We start from the raw sequence: 24,034 nt of genomic DNA on the forward strand, positions 1-24,034 counted from the left end.
GGCCACAGAGCATCTGTGCATCCATGTCTCTTTGTCTCTCCTCCATCCCCGGACTTTCAACCGCTCCGTGTGTGTGACGGAGGAGTCACATGATGCTTGGATGGCTGTATCGGTATGTGTGTACGTGCGCTTGTGTGTGTGCGTGCGTACTAATGCGAGTGTGCGTGGCTGCCTGGTGCGCTCTGCATCTCTGATCATTACTGCGTAGAGGAGACGGTTCCCAGGAAAGGAGGGCTGTACTGGGATCGCCGTGAGGGGATGACGGGTCGGCCGCTGCTCCTCATCCAACTCCTCATGCAGATGATATGAGCCTAGAGATCCTTCATAGTCAAACAGAAGTGTGGGTGTGGTTGAGAGAGAGCCCTTCTTAATTAATAGTCTGCGTGTTCTGTGCATCCTCAGACAAACCCCTCTCCCTCTCGCTCTCTCTGCTGGGAGGATATACAGACAGGATTCTACTGGTCACGGAGGTCCTTCACTCATCACTTGGAATATCCGTACTATCCACTCCGAATCTATTCATTTCATTTCTGATGAAGCAAACAGATCTTAAAAGGGCTATTATATGACCATGTGGAAGGAATCACAAAAGGGCTGTTCAGAGCGGCTTGATGAGACATCCTGTAATCTCCATGAAAATGAAGAGCATTTTGTTCACATCTCAAGTCAAGAGGATGAACCAAATATAGTGCATTACATAAGAGGATAACATCGAATCGACAAGAAATGATACAGGAAGGCCAATAGAAATGGTTGCATCAAAAATAGCAACCACATTCATTCAGTCAATGACGGGTTTTGGATCCGAGGGGGAGTTCTGGCGGGTGGGAGGCAGCAGGGAGATTAGTGGCTGTTTTAAACCTGCTCCACAACTCTTTGTTGAGATTCTCTACAATAGTCAGTCATTTTGGTTGGATAGCCTGTGGGCTGTCTTAGTACCTAAGCCATTGATAGGGCCAGGGGTGAGTGGGTGAGAGAATAACACCACGACACGCAACAGAAAACAACACAACACTATTCGCTGGTTGATCCCTGAACAGCACCTGGCTGCACGTAAGTACCAGCAGGTTCGTTTCCCACTCAGGATATTACAGGGCCCTTCTATAATGTATGTGAACATGAATTATACATGGGCACTGGCTCTCAACCTTACTTAACCACAACATCCACTGCACAACGTAAACAATACGCTAAAGAGTGGACCCTGGGTTTACTTCCATATACAGTGGGGCAAAAAAGTATTTAGTCAGCCACCAATTGTGCAAGTTCTCCCACTTAAAAAGATGAGAGAGGCCTGTAATTTTCATCATAGGTACACTTCAACTATGACAGACAAAATTAGGGAAAAGATTCCAGAAAATCACATTGTAGGATTTTTTATGAATTTATTTGCAAATTATGGTGGAAAATAAGTATTTGGTCAATAACAAAAGTTTATCTCAATACTTTGTTATATACCCTTTGTTGGCAATGACAGAGGTCAAACGTTTTCTGTAAGTCTTCACAAGATTTTCACACACTGTTGCTGGTATTTTGTCCCATTCCTCCATGCAGATCTCCTCTAGAGCAGTGATGTTTTGGGGCTGTTGCTGGGCAACACAGACTTTCAACTCCCTCCAAAGATTTTCTATGGGGTTGAGATCTGGAGACTGGCTAGGCCACTCCAGGACCTTGAAATGCTTCTTACGAAGCCACTCCTTCGTTGCCCGGGTGGTGTTTGGGATCATTGTCATGCTGAAAGACCCAGCCACGTTTCATCTTCAATGCCCTTGCTGATGGAAGGAGGTTTTCACTCAAAATCTCACGATACATGGCCCCATTCATTCTTTCCTTTACACGGATCAGTCGTCCTGGTCCCTTTGCAGAAAAACAGCCCCAAAGCATGATGTTTCCACCCCCATGCTTCACAGTAGGTATGGTGTTCTTTGGATGCAACTCAGCATTCTTTGTCCTCCAAACACGACAAGTTGAGTTTTTACCAAAAAGTTATATTTTGGTTTCATCTGACCATATGACATTCTCCCAATCTTCTTCTGGATCATCCAAATGCTCTCTAGCAAACTTCAGACGGGCCTGGACATGTACTGGCTTAAGCAGGGGGACACGTCTGGCACTGCAGGATTTGAGTCCCTGGCTGCGTAGTGTGTTACTGAGGGTAGGCTTTGTTACTTTGGTCCCAGCTCTCTGCAGGTCATTCACTAGGTCCCCCCGTGTGGTTCTGGGATTTTTGCTCACCGTTCTTGTGATCATTTTGACCCCACGGGGTGAGATCTTGCGTGGAGCCCCAGATCGAGGGAGATTATCAGTGGTCTTGTATGTCTTCCATTTCCTAATAATTGCTCCCACAGTTGATTTCTTCAAACCAAGCTGCTTACCTATTGCAGATTCAGTCTTCCCAGCCTGGTGCAGGTCTACAATTTTGTTTCTGGTGTCCTTTGACAGCTCTTTGGTCTTGGCCATAGTGGAGTTTGGAGTGTGACTGTTTGAGGTTGTGGACAGGTGTCTTTTATACTGATAACAAGTTCAAACAGGTGCCATTAATACAGGTAACGGAGGACAGAGGAGTGGAGGACAGAGGAGCCTCTTAAAGAAGAAGTTACAGGTCTGTGAGAGCCAGAAATCTTGCTTGTTTGTAGGTGACCAAATACTTATTTTCCACCATAATTTGCAAATAAATTCATAAAAAATCCTACAATGTGATTTTCTGGAGAAAAAAAATCTCATTTTGTCTGTCATAGTTGAAGTGTACCTATGATGAAAATTACAGGCCTCTCTCATCTTTTTAAGTGGGAGAACTTGCACAATTGGTAACTGACTAAATACTTTTTTGCCCCACTGTATGTTAAGAGTTTACGCCTCACTTGTGTTTCTTTCTTACCATGGCAACCTGAGGATCTAGTCACATATAACGGCTATGACTTTACTGTATATGAGGCCCATATTCCGTTTGGAAGCTCTAGTGACCATTTCTAAGTCTGCGTGTGTAAATCTGCACGCCTGAACCCACAAAGAGGTGTGTGTGCGCGTGTGCGTGCGTGTGCATACGTGTGTTTGTGTGCGCATGCTTATCCATGCCCCTGTTGGTATATCTATAGAGAACAGCTGCCATGAATTAATTGCTGTGAGTTTACATTACAACGGAGGTCAGTGTAAGCATGCCAACTGGAGATAGTAGTAATTGATTCACACTTTTATTATGGGAAGATTAGGCCCACTGCCAGGGATGTGCTGGAAGAGCAGCAAGAACCTGGTAAGGCCGCTCAGCTCAGACTGCCTAGAGTCTAGTTATCAACAGCAACAACGGCAATAATCTATCGAAACATAGCTGGGTTCGTTCTATGGCATGATATCACTGTACTTGGTCTGACTTTGACTGAATACCGAACAAGAGACTTGCCCAATGAGACTATACTGAACACTGTCCCATTAGTGTCCAGTATGGCCACAAGCCAGTATAATCCCTGTTGAGGATATTTCACCAAGACGGAGTTGAAATGCAGTGCCCAACGCATGAATATCCCGAGAAGATAAAACTAATGGCGGTGCATCCTTCTTGTACACTGACCTCCACTCGCTATGGAGCTGTAACACATTGGACTGGTCACTGGTCAAGGACTGCAGAGCATGCCATCGTGGGGCCTGCTGTGAGCTGCTGCGGGAGCAGCGTGTGAGACCATCTCTGATAGTGCCATCTGGCTGCAGCGGCTCACTCATTATCTCTTCTCAATTTGGAAAGCAACCTCTGGGTATGGAGGAGTCACGCAACACAACCAACGGGATCATCCTCGGACTCATCTCCTCAAATACGCGCACACACACACACACACACACACACACACACACACACACACACACACACACACACACACACACATCTAGACAAACGCAGTGAGGACCATGTCACTGCAACAGAGACAGTGTCTACCAGGGTTCCAGTTGGAGGTGATGGAGGATCTCTCAGATAACACCTGCATTAATGGAAGTGTAGGTGTGTCCGTGGGTTGCCATTTCCTATCAAAATGCCAAACACATCAAATGTCAAGGTGGGCGGAGGAATTCTAGGGGGAAAGCTGGGGAAATATGCTGATTGGATTGTACTTGCAGAACCTACAGAACTCCAGACATAAAATGACACCAATTCCAGAGCATTGGGATATGGCCTTGGGCCCCCAGTGTCCGGTCTGTAGCGTGAAGTCACAAGCTCTGCTGGTGGGCTACTGCGTAGCAACCTAGTGGTGCCAAAAGCCCTGGTTCGCCATAGAAAGCCTATGTAAATTACGATCACCACAATAGCAAAAACATGTTTTTCTGGGGGGGGACGTTGTGGGCTCAAAAATGTGTTTATTATGATCCAGTTTGACCCCCACAGTGAATTATTTGAAAGTTCAATAGTTATCCATTCTGACTGATGGAGTGGCTGACCAATGTCTACGGAGTTGACAGAGGATGACAGAGCGGAGGACGGAGGATGGCCATGGAGATTGAGGATTGCGCTCACACTATGTATGAAATATCAATTTAGTATGCAATTATAGGTGAATACATGTTGAATTCCAAACTACGTTCTATGTCTGAGGGTCTTTTTTCACGATGACAAAATGATGCGGTTGCACAAATTATAAAGATAGTCTACAAATCATATAACATTTTTATCATTTATATACAGTCCACTTTTTCTCATGGGGTAATCCAATCGAGCATCACCGAGTTGTGATGGGTTGTTGTGATGGTAGCCCATTCATGTTTTACTTTCAGGTGGAAGGATCCTGGTCATATAATATCAAGACAGGATGGGGTACTTATTAACTTTGCCACAATTCAAGTGAGATCTTACAAAGAGAGTCACCATGCCGACATGTTCTCTATATAACTGAACGTCACTCGAAAGAGTGAATCAGTCCTAGTTCTGATGATCATAGTTAATATTTGCTGTCCATTTCGTTTTCCAACGTTGACCTGGCTAGGTTCTAGGTAACGCTGAGCTTTCAAACTAACCTTCTGCAAAGGTTTAACAGTAGGCTAGCATCAGGTTCATAGACATTGAAACCAAGTTGACTCTGTCAGGCAGGATGAAAATGACTACATCGACCATGACCCTTTGCTAGTTACGACTACTTTCCCCATAATCCTTAGTGATATTTCTGTGCCATTCAGCAATATGGTACGCTTCAAATCCAAATACTTCATGTGCCATCGGTTTTCCATAGGAATACGTGGATGAGGTCAGTGCTATGTCTATGGATATGACAGACTTATCATCTCTCAAATATGTAGGCTATTTGTGCTATGTTGGCTGAGCTGCTCATCACCAAATATCTCCCTTAATTCCCCAGACTAGACTCACTCCAGGAGTTTCATATGCTTATGTCTGCCCCCCCCCCCCCCCCCCCCCTTAAAAGAGTTAGATGCACTATTGTAAAGTGGTTGTTCCACTGGATATCATTAGGTGAATGCACCAATTTGTAAGTCGCTCTGGATAAGAGCGTCTGCTAAATGACTTAAATGTAAATGTAAAATGTCAGATTAACAGATTAACAAGCATATTAACCAACGTACATGCGTACAAGTCAGATCCAGATCAACCTCATTTGTTTATATGTAAAACAAATAAACAAATTATGTTGCGGACCTACTACCAAGAAATATTTCTTCTAAAATTACACACCAAACAACTTTTATTTACAGTCAATAATGTGTTGCTAACACAACCTTTCCATATATAGTAGCATTATGTTTAGTAACATATTATGTAAATATATTACCGAATGATGAGATGTTTATCTAGCTACTCGGTGATAATGAGTTTACATGAATCATTCCAATTCCTCTCATAAATACAGTGTGAGTACACGTGAAAACGAACTCATGAACTCACACACGCCTCTACCGTAGAAACAGAGCTCTGGCCTAAACCAACCCTCTACGGTGACAGATGATCTAAACCCACTCCTCGTTCTTCCCTCGTTCCCTCTCTCTCTCACTCACCGGATGTCCCCTCCTCCCTGTCGGACCTCATGTCCTCCTCCTCCTCCTTCACAGCACAGGCTCCGCTGGGCTCCACGGTCAGTGCTGGTGTGTGTTCTCATAGCAGAGGATTCCCAACTCAGACAAACACCATTCAGAAAGACACCGTAGCGAACACACCACACCACAGCAGCCTCTCGCTCAGCCGCTCCCAGCTCTGGCCATTGGCTCCACCCAGCCAGGTTACTAGGAAGTGTTCCCCCGAGAGAGGGAGCCTGTTTTGTCTGTACTCTCCATGTTCTCTCTCGCTATCTCCCTCTCTCTCGCTCTGTCATTGGCTTATTCTCTCTTTCTCTCTCTCCTCCCCTTTTCTTTACCTGTTCTGGTACACGCCCAGAGGCAGTTTCCATTCCAAACCTCTCTCGCCCCTCCTCTTTTTAACCCCTTCCAGCTGCTGCTGTAGGGAGGGGGACCAGTGTGCTCTGACATGATTACTGCTGCTATTTCTCTCTCTCTCAACCGCGGGAGGGCGTACCTGTAGCCTCAGGTGGTAAGGCAGATGAGTCACTGCTATAGCACTTCTACCTAATGGCAGCTGGCTGAACGACACAGTGACTAAGAGATCTCTCTTTCACAGGACATAATGTACCGTACTGAAGAGATCACCTACTGCACAGAGAACAATACCCCTACGGAACACACTGCCCTTATGGACAATTTGACCACAAGTCACATCAGAGCGTGTTCACATGTTTATATAGGACGCCTGGCCTGGAAATAATACACAGTACTGAAGAGACTAGGGACAGGAGTTTTTCCCTGATCATGTGACCTATCCTGGCCACTCAAAAATGTTTGGACTTTGTTACTCTATAGCCTGCAGCATGACGAGGCCTGCAATGTTTTCCGCGGTCATAAATTAAGGTAAACCAAAACAATTCCAGCTACAGCACTGGGGTTGTTAGTGTGAGACTTCAACCCAGGGAGTGCTGGTGTTTTCTCCCAGTCCCAGGGCTCAAGGGACCGGTCGTCAGATGCAGGGTTGGATCAGGGCTGGATGAGTGTGGACACAATCACAGAGCTAATCGAGTTAGAGTTTTAGCCTGAGGGCCAGGGACAGGAATAGGGACAGGAATAAGGACAGGAATAGGGACAGGAGTAAGGACAGGAATAGGAACAGGAATAGGGACAGGAATAGGGACAGGAATAAGGACAGGGGGCAGCGGGTGCAGCCAAGTACTAGAGGAGCAGAGATAAGACCAGTCTTGGTTGGAAGAAGTGGACACTGGGCGGGGAAGGAAATCTGTAAGACTTCCAACAGGCTATTTAAATGACTGAAATAACTTAGCTTAGTAGTGATGTGTTTCCTTATCATAACCAGGAAAAACAATGTTTGAATGGAAAATAATTGTTTACGTTTCAGGCTTCCGAGAGATCAAATCAGGGTAAATCTGCTGTTTGTATAAACTGAAGGTGTTGGACCGACGCTAACACAGTAAACAAGCAACTTTCTTCATCCTCAAAACGCTTTTGAAATGTCTTATGATTCTATCACAGTATTTAATTGCTTGGCGAATATAGGGCTATTTTCCCCTGCCAATCCTGTAGAGTAATACAGAATAACTATGTGTCTCAAATATAGAATACACGTATGAGTGGGAGAGAGAGAGAGTGTGTCACCTCGGTGTTGTAGGAATGAGGACAAGTATACCATCAAGCCAGACGCTTGTCAACTGAGGCAAATGGATCCGTCAATCACGGACTGAGTGCCTGACTGACTGCTCAAGAATCACAGTCATGTGTCATTCATGTGTTATTAATTCGTATTCATTCTTATTCGTTCGACGCCCATTTAGGGATGTGAGTGTGACGCGAGTTTCTGAGATACAGCCTTGGTTTCAGTGCAGCTGGAATCATTTTACTGATATCTTTACTCATGATTGCCCTTCTCATGTTAATGCTCTTTTGTCCTCATCCTCTCAGTCCCTCATCCTCAGTCTTTTCACTACTCATGTGGCTATCCTTGATTTCAGGGCTAAACTCACTGAATCTCTGTGTCATCGATCCGAGCATAATTACATAAGCTAGCAAAAGTCAATTTATCTGTGTAATAACTCATGCTCTCTCTTTTTCTCGCTCCCCCCCCTCTCTCTCTCCCTCCCCCCTCTCCCTCTCTCTTTTTCTCGCTCCCCCCCCCCCCCTCTCTCCCTCCCCCCTCTCCCTCTCTCTTTTTCTCGCTCCCCCCCTCTCTCCCTCTCTCTCTCTCTCTTTTTCTCACTCCCCCCCTCTCTCCCTCCCCCCTCTCTCTCTCCCTCTCTTTTTCTCGCTCCCCCCTCTCTCTCTCTCCCTCTCTCTTTTTCTCGCTCCCCCCCTCTCTCCCTCTCTCTCTCTCTTTTTCTCGCTCCCCCCTCTCTCCCTCTCTCTCTTTTTCTCGCTCCCCCCCTCTCTCCCTCCCCCTCTCTTTTTCTCGCTCCCCCCTCTCTCCCTCTCTCCCCCTCTCTTTTTCTCGCTCCCCCTCTCTCTTTCTCTCTCCCTCTCTCTTTTTCTTGCTCCCCCCTCTCTCCTTCGCTCTCTTTTTCTCACTCCCCCCTCTCTCCCTCTCTCTCTCTCTTTTTCTCGCTCCCCCCCTCTCTCCCTCCCCCCTCTCCCTCTCTTTTCTCGCTCCCCCCTCTCTCCCTCTCTCTTTTTCTCGCTCCCCCCCTCTCTCTCTCTCCCTCTCTCTTTTTCTCGCTCCCCCCTCTCTCCCTCTCGCTCTTTTTCTCGCTCCCCCTCTCTCTCTTTTTCTCGCTCCCCCCTCTCTCCCTCCCTCCCTCTCTCTCTCTCTCTCTCTCTCTCTCTCTCTCTCTCTCTCTTTATCGCTCCCCCCTCTCTCTCTCTCTCTCTCCGCTCCTCCTGTTCTCCAGCTGCACCAGATGATCTGTCACTCTGCATTATCAGCACAGGAGAATGTTGATGGAGAGCTGAGAAAGACAGGCATTAAGATGTTAGCTGGGAGGGGAAGAAGGGAGGGAAGGAGAGAGGGATGGAGAAGGGGAGGAGTGACTCAGACAGATACTACCTCTGTCCAGGGCTGATGGAAATGTCATGAGGCTAATTTAATGGCCTGAGAGTGCACTTCTGCTGCTTCAAGGGGCTGTATTTGATGAAAAGATGAAAATGATAATTCCGGGGAACACTCGTGGCTTTCTGGCAACGTGGTAAAGAATAATGGGAGTGATTAAGCAGGAGAAAACGAAATGCCCTCGAGACTTATAGATTCATCAACAAGCTTCAGGTGATCAATACTCTTTATAATGTTCTTCCTTAGTGGCCAATATCATTACAGATCACAACAAAGACAGAGAGTCTTTATTCAGAGACATCTTTGGAGGGAAAATTAGATGCCATTTAACTCAAACTGAAGGCAGTGATTAGGGCACAAATAGGCATCGGCACAATACAACAATGATGATCATCAATAGTACTCTTCTCTATTCAGCAATACAATGTGAAGAGGTTACATCTGCCCCTCTCTCCCCATTCAGCTCTCCTATCAATGTTTCTCTGTAACTTGGACCCAGCACAGAATTGGGTGTATACAGTACAATACTAAGCAGATGATTAACCCTGTGTGCCGTTTACTTGCCTATAGTATATAACACAGTCTGCTGTAAGTCCTTTAAGGCCCTGGGTCCAGTCAGACATATTATCAGATTGTTCTCCCAGACAGACAGACTCTTCCACATCACAGGCCTCTGCACCCAGCTGACAGGTCTGTGTCTCAGTCCTAACTCCCGGGACCAATCACCAAGCACACACTTCCTTCCATCACCAAGGCAACACCCTGTATTTCCAAGGCAACACCCTACCTTTGTCGAGCGAGGAGTCTGGGGTGCCAAAGTCCATGAGGCTGGAGATCTCTGTCTGGTAACAGATCTCGCTCACCACTGACTTCTGCCTGTGATCTGTCAGAGACAACACAATAGAACACCTGACATCAGACCAACAAAAGAGACTAGCAACAGTGTTACGCTGACGACGAATAGTTTCAGGAAGATGTCTTTCTAAGGAAGAAGGACAGTTACTATTTAGGTTTACACAGCCAGGGGTAACTAACATGACGCATACAGGTAATAAATATGTGTACTGTGTGTGTGCGTCGTCCGGCGTGCGCCAAAGAGTGAGAAAACAGAGAGAAAAGAGAAAGAAGAAAGAGTGAGAAGAGAGAAAAGAGAAAGCAGAAAGAGTGAGAAAAGAGAAAGAAAGAGTCACTGTTTGCATTAAACATGTGACGTCACTCCTACACACACAGCTGAGAGGCTTTCAAAAACAAACAACTTTGGAATTGGCAGAGCCTTTATAGATGCAGTTAGGTTTGACAGGTAATATTCTAATTAACAATAAAGCTAATCGATTTTAGCTTGTTTCACAATTTTGGGAAAAATAACCCTTTTTCATACAGACTGTCCCCTGTTTCAATCCTCTCTCTCTCTCTCTCTCTCTCTCTCTCTCTCTCTCTCTCTCTCTCTCTCTCTCTCTCTCTCTCTCTCTCTCTCTCTCTCTCTCTCTCTCTCTCTCTCTCTCTCTCTCTCTCTCTCTCTCTCTCTCTCTCTCTCTCTCTCTCTCTCTCTCTCTCTCTCTCTCTCTCTCTCTCAAGATGTTTTGTGTCTAGTACAGTGGTTTAACCTTTCACTGCAGTGGGCTGAATCAGGGTCACTCCTGAGTGTTTATAAACTAGGCAAAAAAAGAAACGTCCTCTCACTGTCAACTGTGTTTATTTTCAGCAAACTTAACATGTGTAAATATTTGTATGAACATAACAGGATTCAACAACTGAGACATAAACTGAACAAGTTCCACAGACATGTGACTAACAGAAATGGAATAATGTATCCCTGAACAAAGGGGGGTCAAAATGAAAAGTAACAGTCAGTATCTGGTGTGGCCACCAGCTGCATTAAGTACTGCAGTGCATCTCCTCCTCATGGACTGCACCAGATTTGCCAGTTCTTGCTGTGAGATGTTACCCCACTCTTCCACCAAGGCACCTGCAAGTTCCCAGACATTTCTGGGGGGAATGGCCCTAGCCCCCACCCTCCAATCCAACAGGTCCTAGACGTAATCAATGGGATTAAGATCCGGGCTCTTCGCTGGCCATGGCAGAACACTGACATTCCTGTCTTGCAGGAAATCATGCACAGAACGAGCAGTATCGCTGGTGGCATTGTCATGCTGGAGGGTCATGTCAGGATGAGTCTGCAGGAAGGGTACCACATGAGGGAGGAGGATGTCTTCCCTGTAACGCACAGCGTTGAGATTGCCTGCAATGACAACAAGCTCAGTCCGATGATGCTGTGACACACCGCCCCAGACCATGACGGAACCTCCACCTCCAAAATCGATCCCGCTCCAGAGTACAGGCCTCGGTGTAACGCTCATTCCTTCAACGATAAAGGCAAATCCGACCATCACCCCTGGTGAGACAAAACCGTGACTCGTCAGTAAAGAGCACTTTTTGCAAGGCCTGTCTGGTCCAGCGATGGTGGGTTTGTGCCAGTCATGTCTGGTGAGGACCTACAATCCCTCAGTCCAGCCTCTGTCAGCCTATTGCGGACAGTCTGAGCACTGATGGAAGGATTGTGCGTTCCTGGTGTAAGTCGGGCAGTTGTTATTGCCATCCTGTACATGTCCCGCAGGTGTGATGTTCGGATGTACCGATCCTGTGCAGGTGTTGTTACACATGGTCTGCCACTGCGAAGACGGTCAGATGTCCGTCCTGTCTCCCTGTAGCGCTGTCTTAGGCGTCTCACGGTACAGACATGGCAATTTATTGCCCTTGCCACATCTGCAGTCCTCATGCCTCCTTGCAGCATGCCTAAGGCACGTTCACGCAGATGAGCAGGGACCCTGGGCATCTTTCTTTTGGTGTTTTTCAGAGTCAGTAGAAAGGCCTCTTTAATGTCCTAAGTTTTCATAACCGTGACCTTAATTGTCTACCGTCTGTAAGTTGTTAGTGTCTTAACAACCGTTCCACATGTGCAAGTTGTCACGGCTCCTCCTCTGCAGTGCAGGGGGCGGTTCCTCCTGCAGGCAGAGGAGGGTCGTTAGTGATTGGAGCCACCTGGGCTCAGGGTATAAAACTGCTTACTAATCACCTCTCTCTCTCGCTCTCTCTGCTCCTCCAGGTATGCTCATGATTTGTTTGTTCCTTTGTCGTTTTGCCTAGTTTTCATTCAGTCATGTTCACACACACATATTCACGCATCCATGCACTTTACATACACCTTACATTATGATACTTCCACACCTCATTCCTTTTTCTTAGTTTAAGTTAATAGTTTGTTGTAGAATAAAGAACACTTTTAAATTGGCCTATACCTGTTGTTTGCGTCCCCTCATTTTTGTCACAGGCTATGAGCCGGCTTGTGACAAGTGGGGGCTCATCCGGGATCGTAGTTAATTTGGGTTAGTTTAGTTTAGTTTGCCAAATGTTTTTTTGTTTGAGTGGATGTTTTGGTTGGGCCAATTTTTGTTTAAGAGAGAGTTGAGAGCCATGTGTTCTTTTGGTTCAGTTAGCTTGGTAGCTAAGCAATTCACTCTGTGTTTTTCTGGGTTTTGTTCAGGTGGGAGTCCTCTCCTGTTCAGGCATATCAGCAAGTGTCCATAGGAGGCTTGTGGTGTTTTTGTTTTAGGTGGCAGTGAACGTGGGTAGAGCATCCCTTTCCCTTTCCCCCTACATCGGCTCGGGAGCACCTCCGTGGTTATGGGAGGGCCGCCAGTTTCTGGTTGTCTTTTCCACTCCACTGGTTTTGTGTGCATAAAACCCCACCACATGTGACTGCACGAAGACCAGGGCCAGTTAGTTAGTAGTTTTGGAGGATAGTGGGGTGTGGCTCCTGTCCTTGAACCCAGATTGACAGCAGGTGAGTTGTGTTTTTTTTGAGCATTTGTAATAGTTGTATTGGTTGAGGAAAATGTCTTCCATTTTGTGTAGTTTTGTTCAAGCTCCTTCAGAGGTAGCCTTAGAGTTGTGTACTAAGGAGCAGTTAATTGAAATTGCTGAACATTATCAGATTGAGATTGTTGATAAAAAAATTAAAGAGACTGTTAACTAGCTTAAAGCAGGGTCTTAGGGAAATGGGTGTTTTTGGCGGTCAGTCTGCTAGTAGTGAGGGTGCAAGTTTTCAGTCTAGTCCTTCATTAACTTTTGAGCAGCAGAGGGAACTGTTGCAAATGCAATTAGAGAGAGCGATTGAGAAATGCTAATAGACCGGAAAGACTACCACAGTTTGATGTTTCACAGAATCTTCGTTTGTTGCCTAAATTTGATGAGTCAGATCCAGACACATACTTTACTTTATTTGAGCGTATTGCGGAAGCCAGAGCTTGGTCAGATTTGGACATGACTATGTTGTTGCAATGTGTACTTACAGGTAAAGCACGTGAGGCTTTTGCAGCACTGAGTGTAGCTGACAGTAAAGTTTATGCTAAAGTTAAATCAGCAGTTCTGAAGGTCTACGAGCTTGTGCCAGAGGCATATCGTCAACGTTTTCGTTACAGGAAAAAGTTAGATTCACAAACCTATTCTGAGTTTGTTTGTGATTTGACTTCTGCATTTAATCGTTGGTGTACAGCTTCTGAAGTTAGTACTTTTGAGGGTCTGTCTAATTTGATTGTGTTAGAACAGTTCAAAAATTCTGTTTCTGACCAGGTTGCTACATACATGAATGAACGTAAAGTTAAGTCTCCAAGTGATGCAGCCATCCTTGCAGATGAGTACAGGCTAACACATAAAAGCCATTTTGAGTCAAACAGTGACATGTACCATGAAAATAACTTTACTCCTAGGAATAATAGGTCACCTTTTTTGGGGGCATCTTTCCAAAGGCCTCAGCAGAAGTTTGGGTCTGGAGGATTTAAAGCACCGGTTAATGCTAATACCTGTCGCTACTGTTTAGTTGCAGGACATTGGAAGAAAGATTGTCCTCGGCTTCATTCAAAACAGTCAGGTCAAGTTAAACCTGCTATGATGGCAGCTCCTGTTACAGCCTCTGACCACCAGGGTGAGCTGTTTCAGCCACTAGTTGAGTTTGATTCTCAGTCTTCCCACTCTGATTTTTCAGCCTTTATTTCAGATGGTGTAGTGTCCCTGGTAGATGGCAACCAGAATGTTAAAATCAAGATCCTAAGAGACACTGGAGCTTTAGATTCTTTTATTTTGGAATCTGTTTTGCCGTTCTCTAAAGAGTCTGATACTGGCCGTTGTGTAATGGTATGTGGTATGGGTTTAGTTCCATTCTCTTGTCCTTTACATGAAGTTACCCTAAAATGTGGTCTGGTAGAGGGTGATGTAGATGTTGGGGTTAGACCTCAGTTGCCAGTAGAGGGAGTGCACATGATTTTGGGGAATGACTTGGCAGGTAGTAAGGTGTGGGCAGATGGCAAATTAAACATCTGTAAGAAGCAACCTTCAGTGTCCCCTGCAAGGGAATCTCTGGATCAGAACTGTGTGTCTCCTGAGGTATTTCCAGTTTGTGCGGTTACCCGCGCAGCCTCTCGTAAGGAGATTGAGAGTAAGCCAGAAAGTCTTGAGTTGCCAGTCAAACTCCAGACAGAACAGTTGACTAGTTCTAGAGATTCATTGATGGCTGAGCAAAAAGCCGATACTACTTTGGCTGATCTGTTTGATAAAGTGGTTCCTGATTCAGTGGTGAGGAATAGTGCTCAGTGTTATTTTCTTCTTGATGGGCTGTTGGTCAGGAAATGGGTTCCACACTATGATCAGGGTTTAGGAGAACCAGTCTTTCAAATAGTTGTACCTACTACTTTGCGAAATAAAGTGTTGCAAACTTCACATGGTGATGTGGCAGGTCATATGGGTGTTTGTAAAACGTATGATCGTATACTTCGTTATTTTTTCTGGCCACGTTTAAAGCGGGATGTATCTCAGTTTATTAAAACTTGTCATACGTGTCAGTGTACAAGTAAGCCAAACCAGGTCTTACAAGGTCGGTTGAAAAACTCCCAGACTTTGCAAAACCTTGGGGTTTTGGTAGATCATTTAGACTCTGAGAAACGTGATGAATTGGTAGCTCTTAGAAACTACCCTGTTTTGTTTTCTGACACCATCACAAACCCACTTAATTGAACATGATATAGACATCGGAGATGCTAAGCCTATCAAACACAGATTTTATCGTGTATCTGAGGAGAAGAGACTAAAACTGGAAACAGAGATGCAGTCTATGTTGGACACAGGTATTGATTTGGCAAAATGTGAGTTTGCCAAAGCTACAGTCACATACCTAGGCAAGGTTGTTGGTCAGGGATTTGTCTGTCCCGTAGAAGCCAAGGTTCAGGCTGTGAAGCAGTTCCCACAGCCCTCTACAAAGAAAGAACTGATGCGCTTCCTGGAAATGGCGGGGTACTACCGTGCTTTTTGTAAACTTTTCGGTAGTAGTGTCCCCACTGACCAATCTGTTGAAGGCCAAGGCTGAATTTATCTGGTCCACCCAGTGTCAAGAGGCATTTGATGCAGTTAAGACTCTTTTGTGTTTGGCACCTGTGTTGGCAGCACCAAATTTTGGGAAACCTTTCAAATTGCAGGTAGATCGGTGCTGGGGCTGTGCTTCTCCAGGAGAATGACGACAAGGTTGAGTGTCCAGTCAGTTTCTTCTCCCGAAAATTTAATAAGTATCAGAAAAACTATTCTGTAATTGAGAAGGAGGCTTTAGGTCTCATTTGGGCTTTACAGCACTTCGAGGTCTATGTTGGTTCTGGTTTGACCCCTTTAACTGTGTTCACTGACCACAACCCACTTGTTTTTCTGAGGTCCCTGCAAAACCCAAACCAGCGCCTGATGCGTTGGGCTTTGTTCTTGCAACCTTTCAACCTTGATATTAGACACATTAGTGGTAAGGATAATATCATTGCTGATGCTCTGTCCCGTGCTCCTTTAACCTAGCTTGTATCTCTTCTCTGCTGACCCTACGGGCTATCTGCGCCTCTTTCCTCTTAAATTGCTCCCCAGGTACCAGGGCTGCTGAGTTGGAGGGGCGGACAGTCAGCTGGGGGACACGGGGCTACTGCTAGGAGCCGGGATTTTTTTTTTTTTTTTTTTTTGGTTTTTGGGGAAATTTGAATTATTTGGAATATGTTGGAGGAAGTTGGGTTGAGGGTGGGACCCTCATTTTAAGGAGGGGGGTGTCACGGCTCCTCTGCAGTGCAGGGGGCGGTTCCTCCTGCAGGCAGAGGAGGGTCGTTAGTGATTGGAGCCACCTGGGCTCAGGGTATAAAACTGCTTACTAATCACCTCTCTCTCTCGCTCTCTCTGCTCCTCCAGGTATGCTCATGATTTGTTTGTTCCTTTGTCGTTTTGCCTAGTTTTCATTCAGTCATGTTCACACACACATATTCACGCATCCATGCACTTTACATACACCTTACATTATGATACTTCCACACCTCATTCCTTTTTCTTAGTTTAAGTTAATAGTTTGTTGTAGAATAAAGAACACTTTTAAATTGGCCTATACCTGTTTGCGTCCCCTCATTTTTGTCACAGGCTATGAGCCGGCTTGTGACAAAGTTCATTAATTGTTCATGGTTCATTGAACAAGCATTGGAAACAGTGTTTAAACCCTTTACAATGAAGATCTGATCTTGGATTTTTACGAATTATCTTTGAAAGACAAGGTCCTGAAAAAGGGACATTTCTTTTTCTGCTGAGTTTAGATAGTCTTAAACAAATCTACTTTGAAACAAAAGTATACACCTCACACACATGGTTATGGGCTTAAAAAAGAGGACACCTGTACCATGTTAGATATAGAGTTGAAATGTATTCAATACTGAGTTTGCATCCCAATATTACACTTTATATACATCACAGAAAACTGAAATATAACAATTGTTTGACATAGAAACACCAAATTTTCTGTGTTCATTTTTAAAAATGTTTATTAATTATTAAATAATAAAAAATATTAATACAATTCCACCCATGAGACCACTAGAGCGCGATTTGGTCATTTGACTGCAGGAAAGGACTACTGGGTCTAATAGAACTCTGCTGTGTGTGGTAAAGCCTCATCTGCTGCCCTCTGCACTACTCTACTCTGCTTCTCTCCCACTCTCCACTGATAGTTTGGTTTTCATTAACTCATGTCATTTCCACCTCCAAAAATGAACAGAGGACAGCACCAGATAACTCTCATTATAAGCTGGGTAGTTTGGGTCCTGGATGTTGATTGGCTGAAAGCTGTGGTATATCAGACAATATTCAACGGGTATGACAGAAAATTACTTTTTACTGTTCTAATTACATTGGTAATCAGTTTATAATAGCAATAAGTCACCTTGGGGGTTTGTGGTATATGGCCAATATACCACTTCTAAGGGCTGTATTCAGGCACTCAGCGTATACCGTAGCCCTTAACCGCGGTATACTGGCCATTTACCACACCTCCTCGGGGCTTATTGCTTAATTATACCATCCTCTCCCTTCCTCCACGTTCTCCTCCCCCACTCCTTCCTCCTCTTCCTTCACCACCTCCTCCTCTCCCTCCTTCTGCTATGAGGGGATATAAAATAAAAACATTTTTACAGGAGAGGAGGCAGCAATATCCCTATCGTGCCATCGAGTCATTTTCTAGAGCAGGACCCAAACAACAAAAAGTGAAATCATTTCTTCAGAAGATGGCTCTAGGACCCTGGTATTGATCTGTGGTTCTTCTCGTTAAAGAATAAACGTGTTTGTGTTCCGAGATAAACCATTCCCAGGCTGGTAACATATAGCTGGAGCTATAGCTGGTGTACAACAATGAAAAGATAGGGTGGGACTAATCAATGTAGTTCATATCTCAACTATTACGAAGAGCTACCAAAGCCATAGAGACCCTATAATTCAGTGTTCTAACTTTGTGAGGGTGACCAAAGCCTCCTCACTAATGAAATGGCATGTGTTAATATGCAGTATAATACTACATTATCATCACATTGGTCAGTCTAGTAGCCATAGGCCTGACCTTCAGGGTACAGAGTTTTAAACATCTCTCTTTCCATTGGCTCCTTTAACCATCTGCAGTGCTGTACCTCATCTCCAACTGGACACAACCCAGGTGTTCTTTCTGCCATTAATAATAATAATAATTACAGGTCGACCGCGCCCCCTGCCACACCCCCCACCTAGGGCTGTTGCGGTATATCTCACCACTGTGCGTTTCTATCTCCTCCCTTCTCTCCTCCCTTCCTTTCTCGAGCACACAGAGAGAGGGGCTGTCAACAGTTTAATTAAATAACTGGAGTAGTCAACCTGACATGAGGGAAAAACGAACCGGCGGGAAAGTGGCCTCTATTCCTTATTTCAGTGCAAATGGATGATATATATTTTTTCTCCTGTTCCTGTTCCTGCCCATTTCGTAATGGACCATTCTAAATAGAAACTAATTTTACATTTTAGTAAAGACAAGATTAAATTGAGAATAGTCTGATGGGTGAAACTATGATCACTTGATGAGAGAGCGGCGTGTGAAGCCTGAGGCAAGGAACAGAGAGCAAGCTCTTTTAGCAACTTTTTCAAATCATCGATAGCCTAAAGTTGCATCATGCAGCCCATATACGTTCTGATTTCTAAGACATTCTAAGGTTTGTATCATTTGCAACTAAAGTTGCCAAATAACTGGCCTTTATGCTCAACACAGCCACTTCAAACGCTCCAGAATGGGAAAAATATCCTTTCTATTTTATTCAGCTAAGTTCAATTATATTCTTCTTACTTTAAAATCACCACCACCAAAACAATTTTTTCATTCAAGTCATTCACACACTCTTCTCCTAGTCTGCAGGTTTGGGCAGTTTTACTTCTGTGGCCTTATGGTATTTTTCCAGTTCATTGACTTCCCCTTCCATCTCTTTCTCTCCGGGATGTTGTTGTGGTGTTGTTCTTCCCCCTCACTTCCCTGCCTGCCGACCTTTCCCTGGGTCTTTAATATGGAGATTGGGTAACAGGCAGGGAAGCAGGCAACATAGCCACAGGCTCCATGCTGGCCGGCTGGGTGGCTGCGTTCCTTAGCGAGGGATAATGAAGAAGGCACTGAGACTGAGACTTCAGCACGCTCCGGTTCTGCTGGCGCCTAGCTGAACTCGGCATGCTTCCCATCCGAAAATATTCGGAACAGTTTGTGCATATACACTACATGACCAAAAGTGTGTGGTCACCTGCTTGTTGAACATCTCATTCCAAAATCATGGGCATTAATATGGAGTCGGTCCCCCCTTTGCTCCTATAACAGCCTCCACTCTTCTGGGAAGGCTTTCCACAAAACCTCGCTTTGCACACCGGGGCATTGTCATGCTGAAACAGAAAAGGGTCTTCCCCAAACTGTTGCCACAAAGTTAACACACAGAATCGTCTAGAATGTCATTGTGTGCTGTAGTGTTAACATTTGCCTTCACTGGGACTTGGGGAACTAGCCCAAACCATGAAAAACAGCCCCAGACCATTATTCGTCCACCAAACTTTACAGTTTACACTATGCATTCGGGCAGGTAGCATTCTCCTGGCATTCGTCAAACCCAGATTCGTCCGTCGGACTGCCAGATGGTGAAGCGCGATTCATCACTCCAGAGAACACGTTTCCACTGCTCCAGAGACCAATGGTGGCAAGCTTTACACCACTCCAGCCGAAGCTTGGCATTGCGCATGATGATCTTAGGCTTGTGTGCGGCTGCTCGGCCATGGAAACCCATTTCATGAAGCTCCTGACGAACAGTTATTTTGTTGATGTTGCTTCCAGAGGCAATTTGGAATTCGGTAGTGAGTGTTGCAACCGAGGACAGACGATTTTTACGATCTACGTGCTTCAGCACTTAGCGGTCACTTTCTGTGAGCTTGTGTGGCCTACCACGTCACAGCTGAGCCGTTGTTGCTCCTAGACATTTCCAGTTCACAATAACAGCACTTACAGTTTACCGGGGCAGCTTTAGCAGGGCATAAATTTTACTGACTTGTTAGAAAGGTGGCATCCTATGACGGTGACATATTGAAAGTCACTGAGCTCTTCAGTAAGGTAATTCTACTGCCAATGTTTGTCTATGGAGATTGCGTGGCTGTGTGCTTGATTTCATACACCTGTCAGCAACGGGTGTGTCTGAAATAGCCGAATCCACTAATTTGAAGGGGTGTCCACATACTTTTGTATATACTGCCGTTCAAAAGTTTGGGGTCACTTAGAAATGTCCTTGTTTTTGAAAGACAAGCACATTATTTGTCCATTAAAATAACATCAAATAGATCAGAAATACAGTGTAGACATTGTTAATGTTGTAAATGACTATTGTAGCTGGAAACGGCAGATTTTTATGGAATATCTACATAGGAGTACAGAGGCCCATTATCAGCAACCATCACTCCTGTGTTCCAATGGCACGTTGTGTTAGCTAATCCAAGTTTAACATTTTAAAAGGCTAATTGATCATGTTATTTTAATGGACAAAAAATTTGCTTTTCTTTCAAAAACAAAGACATTTCTAAGTGACCCCAAACTTTTGAACGGTAGTGTATATAGTGTAGTTTTGGTCATGTAGTTTATTATGATGACATTTTGCGATGTTTTTGTTATTTTTAGTCTCGGCAAGGGTTTTTTCATCCATTAGTGTGCACAAATTTTTTTCTCAAGGCATACTCCCTTAAAAGACCTTCGATTGAAAAACTAGAAAAAACACACCAATAGTACTGTTTGTCCATCTTGATTTGCCGTAGCCAGTATACGCTTCCTCAAAATAGTAGGAATTAATCTGAGTAAGATAACTCAAGATATCTGGTGTTTTTGCAGAGGAGATCTTAGTCACACAATTTAAAAAAAATGTTTTTGTTGTTGCTGAAAACGATTAGTCTCTTGTTGAATGACAATATATACTTTATTGAAGAATTCCTACTGTTGACCAATCACCGACGAAGGGGCGTATACATTTTCTGTGTGCACAAACGTCCGAAAAAAAGACCAAAACGAACAAAAACTTTACAAAATGTCATCATAATACATGACCAAAAGTGATGGTTTATTCATACCCCTTGACTTATTCCTCATTTTGTTACAGACTGAATTCAAAATGGATTAAATTGTTTTTTCTCTCAACCATATAGTCACAATACCTTATAATGAAAAAGTGAAAACATGTTTTTAGAATTCTTTACAAATTTATTGAAAATGAAATACAGAAATATCTCATTGACATAAGTATTCACACTCCTGAGTCAATACATGTTAGAACCCCCTTTGGTAGCGGTTACAGCTCTTAGAGTCTTTCTGGGTAAGTCTCTAAGAGCTTTGCACATGTAAATTGTACAATATTTGCCCATTATTCTTTTCAAAATTCTTCAAGCTCCGTGAAATTGGTTGTTGATCATTGTTAGACAACCATTTTTAAGTCTTGCCATAGATTTTCAGGCAGCTTTAAATCAAAACTGTAATTTGACCACTCAGGTACATTACACTGACTTCTTGGTAAGCAACCCCAGTGTAAATTTGGCCTTGTGTTTTAGGTTATTGTCTTGCTGAAAGGGGAATTCATCTACCAGTGTTTGGAGAAGGCAGTCTGAACCAGGTTTTCCTCTAGGATTTTGCCTGTGCTTAGTTCCAATACGTTTCTTTTTATCCTGAAAAACTCCCCAGTCCTTAAAGATTACAAGCATACCCATTACATGATGCAGCCACCACTATGCTTGGAAATATGGAGAGTGGTACTCAGTAATGTGTTTTATTGGATTAGCCCCAAACATAGAACTTTGGATTCAGGACAAATTTGCAGTATTACTTTAGTGCCTTGTTGCAAACAGGACGCATGTTTTGGAATATTTTTATTCTGTACAGGCTTCCTTCTTTTCACTCTGTCAATTATCTAAGTATTGTGGAGTAACTACAACGTTGTTGAACCATCCTCCGTTTACTCCCGTCACAGCCATTAAACTCTGTAATTACCTTAAAGTCACCATTGGTCTCATGGGGAAATTCCTCAGCGGTTTACTTCCTCTCTGGCATCTGAGTTAGGAAAGACGCCTGTATCTTTGTAGTGACTGAGTGTATTGAAACACCATCCAAAGTGTAATTAATTACTTCACCATGCTCAAAGGGATATTCAATGTCTACCAATAGGTGCCTTTTTTTGCGAGGCATTGGATATCCTCCCTGGTCTTTGTGGTTGAATCTGTGTTTGAAATTCACGATTATTGCACACAGAGTGAGTCCATGCAACTTATTATGTGACTAAAACCCATTTAGGCTTATTTAGGCTTGCCATAACAAAGGGGTTGAATACTTAATTACTCAGGACATTTCAGCTTTTCATTTTTTATTTGTAAAGAATAAATAATAAAAACATAATTCCACTTTGACATTATGGGGTATTGTGTGTAAGCCAGTGACACACACATCTCAATTTAATCCATTGTAATGTTCAGGCTGTAACATTACAAAATGTGGAAAAAGTCCATGGGTGTTTTACAGCTTTGTCATATTATTTGTTACATTTTAAAATCATCTTATGTAATTATTTCATACATTTTACATGTGATAAGGCCACACAGAAGGCCAGAGATAACTACAGACACCTGTGATAATCTGAAGTACCCAAAAGGGCCACTAGATGTCTTGTGATAGATTACAGAAAATCCTTGTTAAAATACCAAAATTCTGGTAATATTTTCAGTAATAATAATTCAATGTTACGTTGAATAACTAGCTAGCTAGTTTGTTAAAAGCATGCTTACTGTCTAGTGGCTACTGGGATATTTATGTTAAATTTGAGCTACAGAGCAAGAACGTCCGTCGCACAAGTCCCCAAACCCTCTCTTGGCACGTGACATTATGTTGATAATGTAAATAGTAAAGTTAATGTACATATAATGTAAATTGACATTTCGTTGCAATGCCTCTGCTACAACTCTCTTCAATTTGAATAAGCCCTGACTTACAGAGAGAGAGAGAGAGAAGCTTTATGCAGGAGCTGTCTGTCTTTGGGTGTAAATAAACATAGTATAAGTAAACAGTATAAGTAAACAGAGAACCATGAAAACTATTCCCTATTTGAATATTCAGTTGATTCTCTTCCTCAACCTAGGGGAAACATCCTGATCGGTCACTCCAGTGGTACATCACTGTATGTGTGTCATCTGTGCTAGAAAGTACAGGTATGCAGGGAATAGGTCATAGGGATAGCCTTCCTCTCTAGCTGGTCAAACTCTAGCCGTGAGAGGTCAAAGGTCAGGTAAATAATGAGACAAGCCCGTGGTGGGGTCCCACTAACCCAAATGACTGCCCGAGGATGTCAGGAATCACAGGAGTGCATGCAGCAGGCGATTGACCGCCCTGTCAACCAAAGGAAAAATACATGTCATGTACTATTTCTCTGTCTCTCTCTATTGCTAACGTCATGTATGAAATAATTCATTGTAACAAGCATGATTATTCATTAGGCTCGTTCCCCAATAACGCATTCATAACACAGGCCATTTGTAATGAAAAAGCTTTCCTAACAACCAGCAGGAAATGCAGTCATGCATAGTCATAGCTAGAGTAAACAGCCATGAGTTAATAATGAGATTTGCCTGAGAGCATAATGCTAACAGGTGATGGTAGGCACCTGCCTGATGGTAGGCACCTCCTCAGGCAGAGTGGGCAGAGGCTCACCAGTAGGGTGTCATTCAGAGCTCTGCTAGGCTCTCTGTGGTGCCATGTGGTGTCTCTTCCACTGGAACCTCTGGGGCCTGGACAGTGTAGGCTGTCTGTTACAGAGAGAGATGTGCTCTATACAATCTGACATCCTCAACCTCGGCACTTCCTGGGTGAACATGAAGTGACCTCTCCTAAATCCCTCAGAGCCACCTGGCTCATCAGTTTTCACCCCGTGTCTGGTTCTCTTTAAACAATCCATGTGCTTCCTGTCACCGCTAATTCTTCTGACATTCATAGATCTCGGACATGGATGAATGATCTCGTATCCTGTCCCTTTCCACTCAGAACACTTGACTCTGTGGCGAGCCGTGCAGGCTCAAACCACCTCTGAGAGAAGAACAGAGGTCACCCATCTAAAA

The 24,034-nt window shown here is 44.0% G+C and overlaps 1 protein-coding gene across 9 annotated transcripts in view; it reads right to left on the bottom strand.

Annotated features, from left to right (window-relative positions):
- Window positions 1-24,034, bottom strand: part of kaznb (kazrin, periplakin interacting protein b) — a 159,312-nt gene that overhangs the window by 27,940 nt on the left and 107,338 nt on the right. For 7 of the 9 annotated variants that reach the window (XR_011667142.1, XM_071334968.1, XM_071334967.1 and 4 more), the window contains one exon: window positions 9,813-9,908. The exons of 1 other annotated variant lie outside the window; for it this stretch is intronic. Coding sequence is in view for 7 of the 8 variants with exons in the window: in XM_071334968.1 (XP_071191069.1) it covers window positions 9,813-9,908 (96 nt within the window). In the remaining variant the exon portion in view is untranslated. Of the gene's footprint in view, window positions 1-5,985; window positions 6,262-9,812; window positions 9,909-24,034 lie in introns of those variants that run through there. One more of the 9 variants, XM_071334971.1, reaches the window with a different exon arrangement.

The sequence above is a fragment of the Salvelinus alpinus genome, chromosome 12, assembly GCF_045679555.1.
Source record: "Salvelinus alpinus chromosome 12, SLU_Salpinus.1, whole genome shotgun sequence".
Classification (NCBI taxonomy): Eukaryota; Metazoa; Chordata; class Actinopteri; order Salmoniformes; family Salmonidae; genus Salvelinus; species Salvelinus alpinus.